The sequence below is a fragment of the Schistocerca piceifrons genome, chromosome 3 (assembly GCF_021461385.2).
Source record: "Schistocerca piceifrons isolate TAMUIC-IGC-003096 chromosome 3, iqSchPice1.1, whole genome shotgun sequence".
NCBI lineage: Eukaryota > Metazoa > Arthropoda > Insecta > Orthoptera > Acrididae > Schistocerca > Schistocerca piceifrons.
In genome coordinates this window covers 920,054,270-920,076,788 of record NC_060140.1, presented here as the reverse complement: position 1 = coordinate 920,076,788, position 22,519 = coordinate 920,054,270, and the positions used below count along the sequence as shown (strand labels likewise).

The 22,519-nt window shown below is 42.8% G+C and overlaps 1 protein-coding gene across 1 annotated transcript in view; it reads left to right on the top strand.

The window, feature by feature from the left end:
* Positions 1 to 7,260: 7,260 nt before the first annotated feature.
* Positions 7,261 to 22,519, top strand: part of LOC124789218 (protein white-like) — a 222,243-nt gene continuing 206,984 nt past the window's right edge. Inside the window, exons 1-2 of the mRNA XM_047256512.1 lie at positions 7,261 to 7,264; positions 7,308 to 7,546. Of these exons, the coding sequence (XP_047112468.1) occupies positions 7,261 to 7,264; positions 7,308 to 7,546 (243 nt within the window). The remainder of the gene's footprint in view (positions 7,265 to 7,307; positions 7,547 to 22,519) is intronic.

Genomic DNA, 22,519 nt, shown 5'->3' with positions numbered 1-22,519 from the left:
AAAAACAGGTGACTGTGTGGTCACCGGCCGCTGTGGCCGACCGTTTCTAGGCGCTTCAGTCCGGAACCACGCGGCTGCTACGGTCGCAGGTTCGAATCCTGCCTCGGGCACGGATGTGTGTGATGTCCTTAGTTAGGTTTAAGTAGTTATAAATCTCGGGGACTGACGACCTCAGATGTTAAGTCCCATAGTGCTTAGCGCCATTTTGACTGTGTGGCCTGCAGTGTCCATTCACGCAGTAATCGGTGCGATATTCCTTGATAGCATGGTGACTACCGAAGGTTTTGGAAGACAATTTCATCCCCATTATCCAAAGTGAGCCTGATTTCGACAAGATGAGGTTCACACAAAACAGTGCTCGACCCCATCGAAGCAGAAGAGAGTTTGATGTCCCAGAGGAACATTTTGGGGACCACATTGTGGCTTTGGGCAACCCAGATGCCACTGGCATGAGCCTCGATTAGCCGTCATATTCTCCGGCCTTGAAAACATGCGGTTCCTTTTTGTAGGGCTATATTAAAGTCAAGGTGACACGTGGTACTTACTGGAATTAAGGAAAACGTGGAAGAGAGGACCCTCCAATTTAACTTTCTTTTCACCAGCCTGTTTATTTAACAGTATATAAACTGAAACTTCCTGGCAGATTAAAACTGTGTGCCGGACCGAGACTTTGAACTCTGGACCTTTGCCTTTCGCGGGCAAGTGCTCTACTAACTGAGCTATCCAAGCAAGACTCACGACCCGTTCTCACATCCTTACTTCTCCCAGTACCTCGTCTCCTACCTTCCAAACTTTACAGAAGCTCTCCTGCGAAACTTGCAGAACTAGCACACCTGAAAGAAAGGACATTGCGGAGACAGTTCCATGGCTCCACGGTGCATCGCAGCGGATACTGAGTAGTGGCGATGAAATCCAGGTAGAAGAGGGCAGCCAGGCCACGAGGGGTCGTCCGACACGATTGTTGCCAACCAACCGACAGGATGTGGGCCTGCTGCTTTTAGTCAACGCTGATCCCGGTGAAGTACTCTGGTACCTTCGCTCTGCGCAGGGCCTCCTTAGGCAGCTAGTGGCTTCGGCCGCTCGGACCTCGTGACCACCTCTTGTCGCGACGCTACCGCCAATCCCCAAACTTCGTGCCTCTCCCTCGAGCCAGCGAACCCCGTACATATATCGGTCAGCAAAGACTTTCTGAGGACACAATCCACAGAAACCAACTCTTCCTCATATATACTGGCAATGGGGCACCAAGAGGGATAGTCGATACTACACCTGAACCGCTGGTGACAGACAGAACAGTCTTCTAACAAAATGCCGCCATGACTCACAAGGTGTACAGAAATAACATCAGAATCATTGCTGAGCTAAGCTGAAAACAGCCATTCAGGTCATCGACAGCATCGATGGTTCGACACATCAGCGAGTTACGCAGAATTTCGCTATTCGTCTACGTTACATTATCGCCAATGATCGCAAGCATCTCGAACATGTCATAACTTAAATCCAAGTATTTGTAGTGACGTTTACATGTTGAATATAGTTTGTGTAGTTTGTAGTTTTTTCATATAGTTCAATAATTGTCACCCTGTATGATTAGTCTTATGTGGTCATTCCACTTTACATCTCTCCGTATGCATTCTCCACGAGATTTAGCGGATGCGACTGTTTCCAGTGGTCGTTCTGCAATCGTCTAACCATACAATAACAGTTCTTTCTGCCTATTTGCGCGCAATACTTTGTATTTGTTTATGTGGTGCGTCAATTTCCACTCCTTGAACTGTGGGCTGATTCTGTGCAGTTCTTAATTTCGCTAAAATTTTCTAGATTTGTGACTTACCTGTGTACAAAATTATCATCTGAGGAAAGTCTCATGGAATTTTCAAAGTTATACCGAAGGTCATTGATAATAATGTTGACAAGTAATGGTCCTATAACACTCCCTGGACGTACACCCGAGGTAAATTTACGATAAAGATTTGTCACCTTTAAGAATTACATGCTGTGTTCTGTTTACTAGGAACTCTTAAGCCCAGTCACAAAGTTGGGCTAATATTCTGTACGCTCGTACTTATATATTAGGCGATAGTGCAAAAATATATCGAACGCCTTTCTGAAGTCAGGAATACATTGTAAATCTGGGCGCCGGTAACTACTGACTTCTGGCTCTCGGCGTCGAGCGTTTCACATGAGCATTGTTTGCGGAATCCATGCCGATTCCAACAATGGAGATTCTCGTTTCCAGGAAAGTAATAGTCTCCAAACACAAAACATATTTCGAAATTCTGCAATATACTCAGTGCAGCAGTACAAACCTACGATTCTGTGTATCTTTTAGATGTTCCCTGTTAGAATTGGGAATGGAATGTACTTTCTTCCAATCACTAGAAACACTTTGTTTCACCAGCTACCTTTGGTGTGCTCCTTAAATATATGTTATATACATCATATACAGGGTTATTACAAATGATTGAAGCGATTTCACAGCTCTACAATAACTTTATTATTTGAGATATTTTCACAATGCTTTGCACACACATACAAAAACTCAAAAAGTTTTTTTAGGCATTCACAAATGTTCGATATGTGCCGCTTTAGTGATTCAGCAGACATCAAGCCGATAATCAAGTTCCTCCCACACTCGGTGCAGCATGTCCCCATCAATGAGTTCGAAAGTATCGTTGATGCGAGCTCGCAGTTCTGGCACGTTCCTTGGTAGAGGAGGTTTAAACACTGAATCTTTCACATAACCCCACAGAAAGAAATCGCATGGGGTTGTCGGGAGGGCGTGGAGGCCATGACATGAATTGTTGATCATGATCTCCACCACGACCGATCCATCGGTTTTCCAATCTCCTGTTTAAGAAATGCTTCTGCTTTAGCCTTTTCCGTAAGATTTTCCAAACAGTCGGCTGTGGTACGTTTAGCTCCCTGCTTGCTTTATTCGTCGACTTCCGCGGCTACGCGTGAAACTTGCCCGCACGCGTTCAACCGTTTCTTCGCTCACTGCAGGCCGACCCATTGATTTCCCCTTACAGAGGCATCCAGAAGCTTTAAACTGCGCATACCATCGCCGAATGGAGTTAGCAGTTGGTGGATCTTTGTTGAACTTCGGCCTGAAGTGTCGCTGCACTGTTATGACTGACTGATGTGAGTGCATTTCAAGCACGACATACGCTTTCTCGGCTCCTGTCGCCATTTTGTCTCACTGCGCTCTCGAGCGCTCTGGCGGCAGAAACCTGAAGTGCGGCTTCAGCCGAACAAAACTTTATGAGTTTTTCTACGTATCTGTAGTGTGTCGTGACCATATGTCAATGAATGGAGCTACAGTGAATTTATGAAATCGCTTCGATCGTTTGTAATAGCCCTGTATGTCATATCAACGCAAGCACCGCCTATTTTGCAATATCTACTCACAGACAACATGTGGCAGCACTAGCAGTGGAGAGTGTATAAAGGATGTCCGTGGGGTGGGGGGAGGGGGGGGGGGGGAAGGGAGTGGATGTGGGAGGGATGAGAGATGGAAGGAGTGGACTGCGGGGGGGCATACTCTTGAAAACCGCACTCGTTCTCGCAATGCGAAAACGGAGAAGTTTGCTGGACACCCGAAATGGCTTTCAGCCCAATAATGGACGTAATTCCCAAACAGCTAAGTTTGTAAACTGTTCGTGTGTCTCCGTGGTTAAAGTAAATCACGCATGGCAAAATGGGGCTCTCCACCCAAGGCAAATGTGGTATACCATGGGCCATAGATGACAAGAGTGCGCCGCGACCACGCAGAGGTGTAACGAGCGAATATCCGTGCAACTGTAGGGCACTTGGCTGCCAAGATGAACCAGTGGGCTACTAACAGTGTCCCATCAATGACTGTTCAGCAACTGTTGCTGCATAGGGGCTTCTGCATCAGGCTATTAGTTCATGGACCCACGCTCACTGCTGTTCAGCGGTGACGAAGGCTGGAATTTGCATGGCGTTACCGCAACTGGACATCCAATGAGTCGGGACAGGTAGCCTCTTCAGATGACATATAACCGTTTGCGTGTAAGAAGTGAAACGTCTGACAGCAAATCGTCAGAAGGGTCCAATCCGGAGGAAGGAGCGCTGTGCTGTCGAGCATGTTTCTGGGTCATTCCCCGGGCGACCTCGCCTTTCCTGCAAAGCCACTCCCGCCGGAGGTTCGAGGCCTCCCTCAGGCATGGGTGTGTGTGTTGTTCTTAGTATAAGTTAGTTAAACTTAGTTTAAGCAGTGTGTAAGTCTAGGGATCTTGACCTATATAGTTTGGTCTATTAGGAATTCACACACAACTTCGTCATTCTGGAAGGCAGAATGGGTCAAAAAAAGTACTTAAAGTATGTGTCTCCACGTGGGGTCCATGCGCACCCCTATATGCAGTTTGTTTTTCTTTGGCACGATGGCACCTACCAGCAAGACAAAGCAGTGTGCCACACAGTTCACAGTATACATGTGTGGCTCAAAAATCTCCAGCGTGAGTCTATCGTACTCCACTGCTTACCAAACTCCTCGGATTTGAACTTCATCGAGAATCAGTGGTAGCACCTCGCCTTTCCAGTTCATATCATGGATCCGCAATCGAGAAACCTAGGGCAGGTGCTCATGGTGCTGGAGTCAGCATGGCTCCATATACCTTGAAGTGCCTCACTGGCTCTCTTCCTGCACTTCTCGCCGCGGTCCGTGACGAATAAGGTGGTTGTTGGGGCTTATGACAGGTGATCACATTAATGTTTCTGGACAGTGTAGAATAGTAGTAAGTTTTCTCAACTGTTCAACGTAAACTTGCTCAGTTTCCGTCCTGTGAAGCATGTGCGGTAGGTCCGCTGTTGTTTGCTATCTACATAAATGATCCTTTGGATAAGGTGGATAGCAATGTGTGGCTGTTTGCTGATGATGCTGTGGTGTATGGGAAAGTGTCGTTGTTGAGTGACTGTGGGAGCATACAAGATGACTTGGACAGGATTTGTGATTGGTGTAAAGAATGGCAGCTAACTGTAAATATAGAATAATGTAAATTAATGCAGATGAATAGGAAAAAGAATCCTGTAATGTTTGATTACTCCATTATTAGTGTAGCGCTTGGCACAGTCACGTCGATAAAATATTTGGACGTAGCATTGCAGAGCGATAGGAAGTGGGACAAGCGTGTAATGGCAGTTGTGGGGAAGGTGGATAGTCGTCTTCGGTTCATTGACAGAATTTTGGGAAGATGTGGTTCATCTGTAAAGGAGACCGCTTATAAAACACTAATTCGACCTAATCTAGAGTACTGCTCGAACGTTTGTGATCCCTATCAGGTAGGATTGAGGGACGACATAGAAGCAATTGAGAGGCGGGCTGCTAGATTTGTTACTGGTAGGTTTGATCATCACGCGAGTGTTACGGAAATGCTTCAGGATCTCAGGTGGAAGTCTCTGGAGGAAAGGAGGTGTTCTTTTCGTGACTCGCTACTGAGGAAATTTAGAGAACCAGCGTTTGAGGCTGACTGCAGTACAATTTTACTGCCGCCAACTTACATTTCGCGGAAAGAGCACAAAGAAAAGATAAGAGAGATTAGGGCTCGTACAGAGGCATATAGGCAGTCACTTCATTTTTCTCTCGTTCTGTTTGGGAGTATAACAGGGAGAGAAGATGCTAGTTGCGGTATGAGGTACCCTCCGCCACGCACCTTATGGTGGATTGCGGAGTATGTACAGGGTGTTTCAAAAATGAACGGTATATTTGAAACGGTAATAAAAACTAAACGAGCAGCGATAGAAATACACCGTTTGTTGCAATATGCTTGGGACAACAGTACATTATCAGGCAGACAAACTTTCGAAATTACAGTAGTTACAATTGTCAACAACAGATGGCGCTGCGGTCTGGGAAACTCTATAGTACGTTATTTTCCACACATTCACCATGCGTAGCAATAATATGGCGTAGTCTCTGAATGAAATTACCCGAAACCTTTGACAACGTGTCTGGCGGAATGGCTTCACATGCAGATGAGATGTACTGCTTCAGCTGTTCAATTGTTTCTGGATTCTGGCGGTACACCTGGTCTTTCAAGTGTCCCCACAGAAATAAGTCACAGGGGTTCATGTCTGGCGAATAGGGAGGCCAATCCACGCCGCCTCCTGTATGTTTCGGATAGCCCAAAGCAATCACACGATCATCGAAATATTCATTCCGGAAATTAAAGACGTCGGCCGTGCGATGTGGCCGGGCACCATCTTGCATAAACCACGAGGTGTTCGCAGTGTCGTCTAAGGCAGTTTGTACAGCCACAAATTCACGAAGAATGTCCAGATAGCGTGATGCAGTAATCGTTTCGGAACTGAAAAATGGGCCAATGATACCTTTGGAAGAAATGGCGGCCCAGACCAGTACTTTTTGAGGATGCAGGGACGATGGGACTGCAACATGGGGCCTTTCGGTTCCCCATATGCGCCAGTTCTGTTTATTGACGAAGCCGTCCAGGTAAAAATAAGCTTCGTCAGTAAACCAAATGCTGCCCACATGCATATTGCCGTCATCAATCCTGTGCACTATATCGTTAGCGAATGTCTCTCGTGCAGCAATGGTAGTGGCGCTGAGGGGTTGCCGCGTTTGAATTTTGTATGGATAGAGGTGTAAACTCTGGCGCATGAGACGATACGTGGACGTTGGCGTCATTTGGACCGCAGCTGCAACATGGCGAACGGAAACCCGAGGCCGCTGTTGGATCACCTGCTGCACTAGCTGCGCGTTGCCCTCTGTGGTTGCCGTACGCGGTCGCCCTACCTTTCCAGCACGTTCATCCGTCACGTTCCCAGTCTGTTGAAATTTTTCAAACAGATCCTTTATTGTATCGCTTTTCGGTCCTTTGGTTACATTAAACCTCTGTTGAAAACATCGTCTTGTTGCAACAACACTGTGTTCTAGGCGGTGGAATTCCAACACCAGAAAGATCTTCTGTTCTAAGGAATAAACCATGTTGTCCACAGCACACTTGCACGTTGTGAACAGCACACGCTTATAGCAGAAAGACGACGTACAGAATGGCGCACCCACAGACTGCGTTGTCTTCTATATCTTTCACATCACTTGCAGCACCATGTGTTGTTAAAATTGTAACTACTGTAATTTCGAAAGTTTGTCCGCCTGAAAATGTACTGTTGTCCGAAGCATATTGCAACAAACGGTGTATTTCTATCGCTACTCGTTTAGTTTTTATTGCCGTTTGAAATATACCGGTCATTTTTGAAACACCCTGTATGTAGATGTAGATGTGTACCATTAGCTCTGTGTCACGTATCCTCGCTTGGTGTGACAGTGAGCGGCGAGGCGCGGCCGGGCGAGCTGCTGGGTGTGCTGGGCGCGAGCGGCGCCGGCAAGACGACGCTGCTGGACGCGCTGGCGCTGCGGGGTGCCGGGGCGCGCGTCGTCGAGGGCGAGCGCCTGCTGGCAGGCAGCCCCGCCACACCGCTGGCGGTGCGCGCTCTCTCAGCCTACGTGCGCCAGCGGGACCTGTTCGTGGGCGCGCTCACCGTGAGGGAGCACCTCGTCTTCCACGTGAGTCGCTTCTGCCCAGTCTGCAGCGTTTATTTTACTCCTCTAAGTTTAAACGAAACGTATGCGAAAGGACTTGACCCCCTTCTAACAGCCGTGTGCCGCAAGTCTCTAGAGGAACGGATTGGAAAAGAGCACAGGTAGTACCAGTCATCAAGAAGGGTCTCGAGCAGATGCGCAAAACTATAGACCTATATCTCTGACGTAGATCTATTGTAGAATTATAGAACATGTTTTTTGCTCGCGTATCATGTCGTTTCTGGAAACCCAGAATCTACTCTGTAGGAATCAAACGTGGATTCCAGAAACAGCGATCGTGTGGAAACCCAACTCGCTTTATTTGTTCATGAGACCCAGAAAATATTAGATACAGGCTGCCAGGTAGATGCCATTTTCCTTGGCTTCCGGAAGGCGTTTGATACAGTTCCGCACTGTCGCATGATAAACAAAGTAAGAGCCTACGGAATGTCAGACCAGCTTTGTGGCTGGATTGAAGAGCTTTTAGCAAACAGAACACAGCAAGTTGTTGTCAATGGAGAGACGTCTACAGACGTTAAAGTTACCTCTGGCATGCCACAGGGTGGTGTTATGGGACCATTGCTTTTCACAATATATGTAAATGACATAGTGGATAGCATCGGAAGTTCAACGCGGCTTTTCGCGGATGATGCTGTACTATACAGAGATGTTGTAGCATTAGAAAATTGCAGCGAAATGCAGGAAGATCTGCAGCGGATAGGCACTTGGTGCATGAAGTGACAACTGACCCTTAACATAGACAAATGTAGTGTATTGCAAATATGTATAAAGATCCTTTATTTTATGATTATATGATCGCAAAACAAAAACTGGTAGCAGTTACTTCTGTAAAATATCTGGGAGTATGCGTACGGAACGATTTGAAGTGGAATGATCATATAAAATTAGTTGTTGGTAAGGCGGGTACCAGGTTCAGATTCATTGGAGAAGTCCTTAGAAAATGTAGTCCATCAACAAAGGAGAGGGCTTACAAAACACTTGTTCGACCTATACTTGAGTATTGCTCATCAGTGTGGGATATGTACCAGGTAGGGTTGACAGGGGAGACAGAAAAGATCCGAAGAAGAGGGGCGCATTTCGTCACAGATTTATTTGGTAAGCGTGAAACGTCCCCTTTTGAACAACTATACCTGACTGTGCTTAAACTGACACACAATATTTTGTTAGCGCAACGCAATCTGACTTTCAATAATCCCTACAAAAGAATGGCCCTGACTAACATTAACCTATACGTTTCACAAATCACTTACCTCACAAAAATCTTGGTTACTCGAACTACAGCAATACAGCGAGCGCCACTACTGCCAGCTAAATAAAAGATTCAAGCTACAGAAGGTGCTAACTACTGATAGGCATAGTTAGCAAATGAAAGATTTTGATAGAGAACAAAAAATGTATTTACCTTAATAGTGTTGAAAAATCATAATATACATAGCAGTTAATGATATCCAATATTACAAATTTGAAAACTCCGCCATCTCTCTCCCCACATCCACCACTGCTGGCGGCTCACCTCCAACTGCGCAACGCTACGCGCTGTTCACATCCAGCTGCCGCTGCCCAACACTACAATGGCAGACAACAATGCAAACTAGCCACATACTGCACACAGCACAGCCAGTGATTTTCATACAGAGCGCTACTTAACGTTGCCAATAAGAAAACACAAACAGCCTACTTACATAGCCCCCATGCTCCCCACAAAAAATTTTACAAATTGTTTTGGGCAGTGGCCAATAATTATTTGATAAAATTTTCCTTAATTACAATAACAAAGAAATCAAATGCACACACTTATTGATACAATGTTGGTCAAAAGCTAAAATTTTTTCACAGTCCATGAAGACAGTCCTGATCATTCACCACAGTAACATTGCAGTGTTTTTCTCAAAGTCTGAGCAGTAAAAGAAAATGCACACGGAAGTAGTGGATTTCCATGCAATCTTGAAGAAGTAGTGTTGTCCTTCCAATGGAAAGATAGTGCTGACTCTTGACATGCAGGCAGGTATTGGTCCACAACAGAGCAAACCCACAGCAGAGTCAGTCGAAATTTTGAGGAGTATTGGTAGGTAGGTCATCACATAGCAGACCCACTGTAGTCCTGGTAGAGATTACGGTATTGGTGGGCCACCAGAGGTGCAGACCCACTGCAGTCCTTGTAGCAATAATGGTATTGATGGATCATCAAAGATGTAGACCCACTGTAGTCCTTGTAGAGATAATGGTACTGGTGGCTCATCAAAGATGCAGACCCACTGTAGTCCTTGTAGAGATGGCCAGCAGCCATCTGTTGTGACTGTGCAGGTCCACAATCACCATTGAAGAGTCTTGCAGAGAATATAGCAAGTCCATAAACCACCACGTGTACACTCACGAACTTTTTGGAATTGTCCTTAGAACCAGCAATGCTGTTATCCAGTCCCTTGCTGGATTATTAACACACGTGCAAACACTAACAGTCCCTACTTCTCACACATTGTCCATATACTATGACCAACAGAAACTTGTGCAGTGAAATGTAACTTACAAGTTAATAATATGATGAACTGGTGTCAATTACAATTTTATAACATAAGAATACAATTACAAAGGTACAAAATACATAATTAAAAAACATAGCAATACAGGTAACATTTGTAGTACAGGCTTTACAAAAGAATCAAAATAACATATACAACAGTGTTACAGGAATTATGACATAAGTAAACACATAAAAGATCAGAATAACTTTTGAAACATCAACTTTACACATGAGCATTAAAACAAAACAGAATAAATAATGTCTAAACATCTTTACAAAGAAAATAACATATTATCAGAAAAATTCTACAACATAACTCTTATTAGCTAAACACATAGAGACAGGAAAAACAGAAATATACAAGAGTACACAAACACATAGGGGGATAACACAATGGAAAGGACAGGGTTCGTTTTCAGTGTAAAATTTGGTACTGCAGTCCAACCCAAAACTTCATTCCATAGATCTTTCGTCATATTTCAACATATCTTTTCACCAAAACATCCTATCCAAGCATGCTTTCTGTATTTATATGTTCACACATTTCTTACCTCATTATTTATTTTCCATTATCTTACGTCATTTATTTCCAAGAAAGTCCTACCTCAACTTGTTGTCTCTAAACCCTACTTTTTTTGTTCATATCCTCTTTCAAAATACTTTTTTTTGCCAATCCATATTCTTATAGCTTGTCAATGCATTTCTTCCAATTCATCACAACTCATTCTCTTATATAGTCTACCCCCTCTTAAGCTAACTTAAATCTACTGAGCTCAGATGCTAAACTAAGGGACGAGGCAATGCAGCAGCACAAAACAATTAACACAAACAGCAATGACAAAAAATGCAGATTTACAAAGGAAGCAGCATTATAGAAATTAGTAAAGCAATTGCAATTTTACAACTAATATAAGGCAATGCGCAGCAAACAAGAAAAATAAATTCGTAGTAAAACTGGCTTAACAGAGAAATACAAAGTGAAATTTAGTAACACTATGCCTGGCAAACAGCAGCAGCAAATGCTATAACTAATACTTAAGCATGGCAAAGCTCAAGCAGAAAAATAGTTCACTAAAGACAACAATGCATATAAGGGAAACGTCTATTCACATCTTAATGTCTATGTAATTAAAGTGGTGCACCACAAAAACTAATTCTACAAAAAATTACCAAGTACTTGAAAAGAAAATTATATATGCAGTTACTGTTATTAGTCCCTTCTTATTGTTCTTTCCATTCCAAGAGCTCCTTTTTTCGAAGAATATGGCTCATAAAATAATAATTTAATAGATCTGTTGACAGAAAGTTTTCACATTAGGAAATGCATTTAAGTTTATTTTATAAAACCAATGCTGCAACACAGCTGGAAAACAGATATCAAATGAAATAAGCAATTACGCAAACCAAACCATAAAAACATCATTCAATAGCTATGTGGCATTTTGTAAGTCAGTAGAAATTCTCTCAATTCTCGTAGAAAGACACTTGTCCTAATCAGGTGTGCAGTTGTACGAATATTTCCCATCAATTCATAAGCATTTCAGTAAGTAGCACAAAATACGAGTAATCATATGTTTCCAAGTAATGAGCGTGTCGTATTTGCGATGCTTTCTACAAAGGAATGTCAATAGCGAGGTTAATGGCCTCTTTTTTCTCCACCTAATGGCTGTTTCTCCTGGTGGCTGGCACAGGTGGCCGCTCAAGATGCATTACGTCAAGGTCACTTACCTTTCTTACCGAAATATTTACGACAGCAGTTTCCGCTACAGTGACAGTCTCATATAAAAATTTCACAGGTCGAAAATTTGCGTTACAAATGTGTAGAAACAATATCCTGTAAATATAACAGTGTCCAAAAAATTTTCGTCGGCATCGTGATGCAGTCACGCATTTACACACATTTCATAAATCTTAAAGTACGATTCTCGGATTCCAACATCCTTTTTCACAAACCAGAGTCCCTAACAACTACTCATTATTCCTTACCTTATTACACATATACATATTCGTCGACACGTCTTCAATATTTCATCATAATAAATACATATCAAACATTCCTCAACAGCATAATATGCGCCGTCATCGTAATAATAACATCAGAACACCTCAGTCAAATCTCAAAAACGTTGTAGCTTTCTGCAATAATTTAAAAACCTAAAAAAATTCTCTGCTCATTTAAATAGTGTCATCTACCTCAAACGTACTTTAAAATCATGATCCCATACCAAATATATCATTCAAAGCTCTCATAGTATCACAATGGTTCCAAAAAAATATGAACAGTTCACAATGTGCAGACATAATACAATTTCATAAGTGTGAAATTATCCAACTGTGTAATTGCGTAAACATGTGTCACTGACATAGTAAAAAAAATGTTAGTTTTTCTGTTAAATAATCAGGTAGCTGTGTAATTCTGTGTTGGAGAAATATGGTACCGATGTGTAAAGTTGTATAAGCAAATACCATATTAGCTAGGGCTCCTTGTGCTTGCCACACTCATGGTAAACAAAGTAAGCGTGTACCCCCCTGAGGATTAATGTAATTATTCCCTCAGGTATTACAGATTACAGCAATGGAATGAAATGTATCACGGAAAACCTTTGTATCATTTTACTTCAAACATCTTTAAAAAATAAATGTTTTAAGTACAAAATTAATCACTCAAATAGGTGTACTGTAGCGCTAAACTGTGCATCTTGTTGTAAGATAATCTCTGTGGAAGTGTCGTAGTTATCGTCCTCCGAAAGCTAAGTTCTGCAGAAGTCAATGTACTTATCTCATCATAAACGAAAGTGAAAATCTTTGCGTATAGATATCGTAGTTATTACGTACCTGACCGTGATCAAGAAAGTACTATAATGTAACGTATTGTTGTGCTACAGAAAAGGCTGTCTCATTGTAGCTACACCACAAAAGTTACTACTAAAACATGTTTTACTTTCCAGAATAATTCAGAAAAACTGTGCAGATATAAAACAGAAACACCGCAAAAGGAACATTGTAAATTGTCACTCATTAGTAGCGTCGTGATAAAATCGTGTAGCTGTCACATAACTAACCACTGTGTCATCTGGTATCTCACAGAAAGTACTTTAAATCCAGAATGCATTTTCAAGTAAACCAAAATGTTGCATTAAAATCTCATTAGCAGTACCAGTATATGTTCTACGTATGTAAACCTTATAGTCATTACGTAATCGTGCAACTAACAAGCAAGAATGTGCACACACAAGAACACGGTGATGTCTGTTCACTATAACAATGCATTCGTAATTTCTGTTTCAATAATATCTCTTGGTTCTTGACTGGATATTTAACTTCAAACATTGTTGCATGTTAACAGATTCTAAGTCTGACAAGCATACTAGTAATGTAAAGTGAAAAGTTATATGGCAAAGACAAAGTTAAAAAGCAGATTATCTTTCAATAAAAGGTTTTACATGTGAAGTGTGGTGCTATCCTTTACTCTTCACAGTACTCACAGTTTGATTTGAATGCAATTATCATGTTGTATACGTCGGTAAGGAATGCTAAAATTTTTCTCAAGGTTACCGTCTATGCTATTTTTCCCTGAGCCAGCCGGCGCAGGTGGCTGCCTGCGGTGCGAGTCATTGTCTGTTTCTTTGTTGGCGCGCGCCGTTATTGGGATTAGGAGACCGAACTTTACAAATTCACCTTGACGAGAAGGCCCTGCCCTGTTTGAAGCTCGCCAGTTCTGATGGAATTCAGGTCTGTCGTTTTGTCGGTAGTTTACATAGTTTCTTGTTTGTCGGTCATGTGGTGGAGAATTTCTCCCTGAATCGTAACTGCGCGCTGAACTGTTGCGTCTGAAAGTATTCTGTCTCCCTTGATAATAATAGTTCTGGTTACCATATTGTCTGTTTCTCTGATTGTCTCTGTGATAGTCATTACCGCAGAGAGGTGATCTTTCCCTGTAATTATTACTACTCTGTGACGGATGTGACCTGTAATTGTTGTGCTCCTGTTTCCGCGTTCCCCGATTGTCAGTGTCAATTTCCAGTTCTTGTAACAGTCCCTGAAAAGCTTCAATGTCTTCTTTGCAACGTCCTGCTAAAATAATATGTCGTAAATGTTCAGGTAATTTGATTAAGCATATGCGGATGAGTTCTGAGGGGCTGTATGGGTTTGTCAGGTACTGATTCTTGTGCAACATGTCTTCAAAATATTTCACAAGACTGGAAAATTCAGATTGTTCGAAATGTTTCATCATTATGATGCTATGTTTTACTCGGTCTTGTGTAGCTTGAGACCAATATGCTGAGAGGAAGGCATGATAAAAATCTCCTTCATTGTGGCAATCGTGAATGACCGATCGCATTCTTACAGCTGGTTCATTCTCCAAGTAGCCACACATAAATTCTAACCTGTGCTCCAATGACCAGTTGGGAGGAAAACAATGAGAGAATTGATGGAGCCACGCTTGTAGATGAATGTCGTTGCCAGAATTCTTAAATGTTTTGAATTTACGTGTAGTAATGAACAGCTTATAGTCAAAGTCATCATGTCGGCGAGTCGCATGTCGGTCATTGTTTCGTCGTTTCGGTGGTTCCATTTCAAAATTCGGTGCACCTTGCCAATTTCTTTCATAATTTCCGAAATGCGCTGTGTTATTATTTTGTGGCTGTTCCGTATTTCTATGTCCCTCTTCCCGTATTGGGGCGCGAGTCTCCTCTGAAATACGTAATTCGTGTATTACCTGTGTCAGCTGATCTTGTACTTCCTGGATTTCCCTTTGGTGTTGCGTATTAATTTGATTCTGATTTTGTTTGAATTTCCTAATTTGTTCGCACTCTTCTGTGTCATTAATGACTACCGGTTTTGTGTCATTCAGATTATCATCTACCTTCGTAGATAAATTATTTAGCTGCTCCGAAAGTTCAACTACTTTCTCTGATAATGTACTAATTTCCTCCATGTGTCTTTCTACAGTGTCCTTTAAGTTTTTCTGAGATTTTGCAAGTTGCGTAACCGAATCGGTAGATGCAACTGAGTCAATTTTAGCTTGCAAGGTCTCATGATTTTCATGAACAATAATTTGCAGTTCTTTTATGGCTGCTTCGTGATTCTGTAATGCATTTTCATGCCGCGAAAAAATAGGTTGAAAATGTTCACAAATTTGTGTTTTTACGTCGTTACAGACTTTTTGACATTTCGATTCGATTTTTTGTAACTCATTAATTAAATTTTCACGTGTTTGTTCAAGCGTGGTGTGAAGATTTTGTTCCATTGCGTCTAACTGTTGCTGTGTTTGTCTCTGGTGTTGTTCCATTGTGTCTAACTATTGAAGCTTTTGCTGTGTTTGTCTCTGATTTTGTTCCATTGTGTCTAACTTTTGAAGATTTTGTTCCATTATGTCTAACTTTTGAAGCTTTTGCTGTGTTTGTCTCTGATTTTGTTCCATTGTGTCTAACTATTGAAGCTTTTGTCCCATTTGTTGCATTAATTGTAATAACAATACACTGGTGTCTGAAACATGTTCCTCAGTGCTATTCGGCAATGCATTTGAACCGGCAATATTTGCAGTTTGAAAAGCAGAAAATGTGTCTTCACGTATTTGAGAAAACGGTGAGGACGCAAAACCTGAATCTACAGTATTTTCAAGATTGTGTCCTGTCATTTTGGATTCCTGAGGCAAGCTGTTGCCGACCGATCGATCGATAATGCTTCCCTGTTCACTAATTGTTTCACTGTCTACACCATTGTTTGCAGCCCGCACCATTTCCCTATGCACAATTACCAAATTACTATGTTGAACATTAGTTAATTCATTATACGGCGGCGCTAACCCACTGCTTTCGTCTTCACTGTCATTTCTAAGTTTACTTTGGAGCCTAGTATTACGTTTTTCACACGCCATTATTGTCACAATATTTCACACGATAACACAGAAAAGCACAATTTGAAGATCAAAAATAAGAGAACACATTAACATAACACTGAAAATAATATCTAGTTAATTGCAGCTGCTAAATACTTGGTGCAAATCTACATGCATGCCACAACTGTTTTTCTGTACAACAATGAAAGACTGCAACTACAAAGGAGATTTTCTCTACAATTACGCGCTAGCAATAAACAAAAGCTACACTAATTACACAAACTACAAGAAAAAAATCAGAAGATTCCAGTGAGGTATCCTAGGCTAAGGGTCGACATATGAAACGTCCCCTTTTGAACAATTATACCTGACTGTGCTTAAACTGACACACAATATTTTGTTAGCGCAACGCAATCTGACTTTCAATAATCCCTACAAAAGAATGGCCCTGACTAACATTAACCTATACGTTTCACAAATCACTTACCTCACAAAAATCTTGGTTACTCGAACTACAGGAATACAGCGAGCGCCACTACTGCCAGCTAAATAAAAGATTCAAACTACGGAAGGCGCTAACTACTGATAGGCATAGTTAGCAAATGAAAGATTTTGATAGAGAACAAAAAATGTATTTACCTTAATAGTGTTGAAAAATCATAATATACATAGCAGTTAATGATATCCAATATTACAAATTTGAAAACTCCGCCATCTCTCTCCCCACATCCACCACTGCTGGCGGCTCACCTCCAACTGCGCAACGCTACGCGCTGTTCACATCCAGCTGCCGCTGCCCAACACTACAATGGCAGACAACAATGCAAACTAGCCACATACTGCACACAGCACAGCCAGTGATTTTCATACAGAGCGCTACGGAACGTTGCCAATAAGAAAACATAAACAGCCTACTTACAAGCGTGATAGCGTTACGGAGATGTTTAGCAAACTCAAGTGGCAGACTCTGCAAGAGAGGCGCTCTGCATCGCGGTGTAGCTTGCTGTCCAGGTTTCGAGAGGGTGCGTTTCTGGATGAGGTATCGAATATATTGCTTCCGCCTACTTATACCTCCCGAGGAGATCACGAATGTAAAATCAGAGAGATTCGAGCGCGCACGGAGGCTTTCGGGTAGTCGTTCTTCACGCGAACCATACGTGACTGGAACAGGATAGGGCGGTAACGACAGTGGCACGTAAAGTGCCCTCCGCCACACACTGCTGGGTGGCTTGAGGAGTATAAATGTAGATGTAGATGTAGACGAATAATCATCTTCCATCACATCACAACACAGGGGCTGAACGGAAAAATGTTTCTATCGGAGCACAAAAAGGACGAATACTCTCCTGTTTAAAAGAATCTGACTGAAAAGTGGGGCACTAGCTTCCTCGTTCCTTCTTCCTCCAGCACCTATAAAAATTTACCCAAAAATTTTGGCAAGCAAACATACTCACGCTTCTTTTAACATTCAACTCACTCCTAACACCCAAAAGCTCCCCTATTGCAACTCACTCACACACACACACTAGTCCACCGCTGTTAAGTCGCGTATAGCCTCCTCTCCCACTTGGTCTTCTCACTTACTCATTCGACCTAACTTATTGTCATTATCTCTGACTGTCTCTCTGTCACTGTCTCACAGCTATAATCTCCTTCGTTCTGTCCTGCTACTACTGTCTCCTCTTACATCGACACTATGACGACTTTTAAACATGAACGCAAATAGTCTCAATCGCAAAAACTTGTATTATGTGGTGACTAAGCATTTCACGTTCTTGGAGTTATAGCAGACTTTTCATTCGTCACCACTGTGTACCATCAAGGTATGAGGTCTGAAGATGGTCGAAAACTGATCGAAACCGGCTACCACAAAATAACCTTTTTGCCGTCGAGATTGTTTGTGTTTATTTTTAGTACGTTTTGCCAGACTACTGTTCTCCACGAGAAAAGTTCTCAAAAATTACTAAGACGAGCCTTCATTTGGGTATAAAAATCACTCCTAGCCTAAGAGCTATCCAAAACACTTGACCCTACCCTTCTATAACCAACGTACCCCGCGATGTGGGGTCTGGAACAATTCCATTTGTATGTGCGGCGTTTTGTAACATATTGGTAGCACATGATGTTGCCTGCGTACCAATTCGACCAATAGCTTGCAAACGGGCTGCTGTTTTGGGAGATTGAACTGCCAATGCACGTAGTATTTCTAATCCCTGATTTAATAGAACCATGCTTCATTATAAACAAGTTCATTATCCAATAAACAGTTTTAGTAACGCAGTCTAAATCTGAAACAAATAAGATATTAACACAACATTTCACAGTTACAAACCTCGCTCACGTATTACGACGCGGGCAGCACGTATTACGATGCTGGATCATCAATCACTGATAAAAATCACACTCAAGATCGTATAAAAATTACAAGAGTGTAACTTATAGCTGATCACTGTGCAACGACGATCTTGGCCTCTGTCTGCAGTTACTCTACTTGGATATGGAAACGACTAATAGCAAAATTATGGCTAAACACAAAACTATGACTTCCAAATGTAAGCAAAGTCCATTTCGCGAGTTAATGAAAGCAACTCTCAAGGTTACAACAATCCAGTTACATGCAGGTGACAGGTTCCGGTAAACTATTAATTATTCAATAGTTTCTACCACTTAACTGCTTGAAAAGGGTTTTTTCTGCTACTTATAGTACCAAGTTCAGTAGATCATCATTAGTTTCCTTACTGGTTTTTGCGACCGCCACAACTTCCTCCCCTGTGCCAACCTCCTCTTCTCAGAGTAGTACTTGCACACAGTACGCTTCATTATTTGTTCGATGTGTTTCAGTATCTGTCTTTCCAATAGTTTTTAACCTCGCCCAGTAGCATCGTCGAAGTTATTGTCTTACGTCGATACATATGTTCTATCAAGCTGTACCTTCTTCTTCTCAGTGGTACACATACGTTGTTTTGCTCGCAGATTCTGCGGAGAAACTTATTCCTTATCATTCCAACCAACTTAAACAATCTTCTGTAGCCCCTTACCTCAAACACTTCGATTTTCTAGCTTTCGATTATTCCGTAGTCTCAGATTCATTGCGATACAACGTTGCCTTCCAACGTACAGTTGCACAAATCTCTTCCTAAAATGAAGGCTAGTCTTTGATACTAGTAAACTTCTTTTCACCAGGAATATCTTTTTTGACTGTGCCAGTCTGCTTTTCATGTCCACCTTGCTTTGTCCGACATGAATAATTTCGCTTTCAGGGTAGCACATTCTGTCACTTTACCTATGTCGTAGTTTTCAGTTTTAATGCTAGAGTTTCCACTACTCTCATTTATGCTGCTCATCATTAGTTTTGCCTTTCTTCGTTTTGCTCTCAAAACGTGGAGACGGCGCATTGGATTATTTATTTAATTCAACAGCTCCAGTGTTCTTCCTGATTTTCACGAAGGTTAACTTTGTCATTGGGGAATAATATCATTAAAATCCTTTCATCCTGAATTTTAAATCTGCTCGTAAACGTATCATTTATATCCCTGATCATTTCTTCTTTGCATAGACGGAGCGCTAGGGACTGTAATAACGTTACAGGTACTTGCACTATTTAAGTTCGAAGTGGCTCTGAGCACTATGGGACTAAACATCAGTGGTCATCAGTCCCCTAGAACTTAGAACTACTTAAACCTAACTAACCTAAGGACATCACACACATCCTTGCCCGAGGCAGGATTCGAACCTGCGACCGTAGCAGTCGCGCGGTTCCGGAGTGAGCGCCTAGAACCGCTAGACCACCACGGCCGGCACACTAAGTCAAGATGGTCCATTCAGTATGAGGTGCAGGAATTATGGTGCATAGTACTATGTACCTCTGCGATAGTGAAATCAGAAAAGCTCTCTCAGCAGTTTTTATTTATTGATACTCTAGCACAATGGCTGCTAGCGGTGATTCGAAGGTGTTGTTAGGGACCGATCCAGCGACTCTCGGCGCTGGGGAACGTCGTTGTGACGATAGCAGTACCCGCCACACTCAGCAAAGCATAGCAGTGCAGTAGTCTTGTGTGGTTGGTAACCATTCCGTGTGACGATGCGTCGATTGCTGACAGAGCACGGCTGGCCGAGTGCTGGACATGCAGACTTGCAGTCACAGGCATTAGCGAGTGAGGTGGCAGCACTGGGCAGCAGTTTAGAGGCGAGGTGGAACGGCGTACCAGAAGTGGCGGCTCGGAGAAGAATGCAGCCTCACAAGTCTGCGGTGCCAGGGATCGTGTACACTGGACACTGAGTCAGAAAAAAGTTTGCTGTTGCACAGCATCTGAACGAGAGACTCCATGGAAACAATGAGAGGCCAGGTGGTGAGCTGTTTGGAGGCCCGAGATGGATGGTGGTATTTCAAGTACCAGCAGCGTCAGGTGTATGGGCGGCCGACAGACCATCAGCTAGCGGAAGTGGCGGCCGGATGTAGTCGAAGTTGGGTGACCCATGTTGGGCCATCTGCTGGTGTGAAGAACATGTCGGCGTTGGTACGAATAGAACACAAAATACAGCTGCGTCTGGGTTTCGAGTATTTATGGTAAATATTCCCAGCTTTCTTATGACTGGCCTGCTCCTCTGGTTAAACAAGGACCTCATTAGTGCAGGGTCAGGCTAAGACATGAGGTTTCTTCAGCTACCTATTGTGGTGGACCATGCCAGTTCAGCATTATTCTGGCCCTGGTGTCGGAACTTCACAGGCGGCCATCCGGCCCACCTGGCGACAAGTTGTGAAATCTCCTTGGAGAAGTTGAGGTGCAGCACATCTATCCCGCAACACACTTCCAATGAATCTCAGGCTGCTGCCCATTCTGTGACTTACTTAAACATTACATACTATACGTTTTTTCAGATTTATTTTTTTCATACTTCCCTCTTAATGCAGATCAGCTGACGTCGCATGGAGATGGGTGCACTCACGTCTGTTTAAGTCCTAAGGGTGGCCCACACTGTCTATATGAAGTGTCGTAGTAGTTCGGGAAGATGGACAGTTCTCTGCCATAGACAAAGGCTGCAAGTCCTAGAATCACGATTCTGATGATACCTGGAAACGAGATTCCCACCACCATGACTCTACTGCGAAACAGCTGAATATGTTGAACGCTTTATTCTGTGCTAATGCACCTCTTCTATGCAGCTATAAGCTCGTCCATGGAGATGAGTAATGTGAGATCCAAGGTATTGTTCACGTACGTGAAGTTCCCAATGGTTAGTACTTTGAAATGTTTGTCGGGGAGCTGCACTACAGGGAATGTTGCGTTCCAGATACGTTATTGTTTCCAGAAGCCAAAATGTTGATCCCAAGATCTCACTTTCCATACCATTCAACGGCAGTCCCCTGCCCCACAGCTCTCACTGTTTTCTCCCCTTAGATAGCTCTAGTTCGTAGCAATTTGCGATAATTTTGACTGTATTATATACAGAGTGAATTCAGTAAAGTCCTGCCACTTCAAAATAAATTGTAGCAACAATGTCCCGTGAGCATCACCCCACAGATGTTCCTTCTAAAAGCAATTCTATCTCCCACGTCTCTTTGACACTTCGGATCAATCTAGACGAGCTTACTGAGCCATTCCAGGAACTTCTCATCTTAACAACAGGCATGCAAGAGTTGCTATTAACTTGCCTTAAACCTATTAAAAGATAAATGCCAGAGTATGTCACTTGACAGTGTTCACAACTCAGACATCACAGTATTTTGCTTTCGGAAAAGAAAGTATTTTTGACGTTTAGTAATTTAGTCGATCATGTTATCGTGTCTGTTTTAATACACTTCTTACGGTGGCATTACGGAACACACTGCGGAAGAAATGTAACACCTTCGAGAACTGTGTTCAAAAGCACCTGTACATAGTGAAGGGTTGTAATCTTACTGGTTCATTTGCCAAAGTCATTGGCTGTCAGATAGTGCTCAAGAATCCTGTATGTGAACATCCTGTTTTGGCACTGCGGCCAGTAATTGTGCTGAGCTCAGAGGTGAAGAGCGTTAGCAACATACATTACAGAGTATAAACATGTACCCCTCCCCCCCCCCCCCCCCCACCAAAGTACGTTCTCTTTGAACAGATCCCACCATTTGAACAGGGGCGTAATGTGGGCATATCAGATGCTGGATTGATGTATCGACAGACTGCTGCACGCGTTGGGCTCAATGTATCGGTAGTGTGTTTAGTGTGTTTCTGCTTTCCGCAGTGGCCTGTGGAACATTGTACACCTGTAGACCAGTTTCTGGTAGTCCGTGTAGGACAGAAGCACGTCAAGATCGCTCATTGTACGAGCAGCGGTGGCCGACGGAGTATCATCTAGGGACGAAATATAGATATATGTTGCAGCTGCCATGTCCAAAGCGTGCGTCTGGGCAAGGTACCAACCACGACATCGCCAAATTTGGGTACTGTAGTGTCGCGAAATAGTTGACTGCAGAGTGGAATGGGGCTGTATAGTCTTCAGAGAATAACGTTCTCTTTGTAAGTGATGGACGTATGTGTGAGTGCCACAGACCTCGTGAGCTGCCTATTCACTCACGAGACACAAGACCCATCGCAGG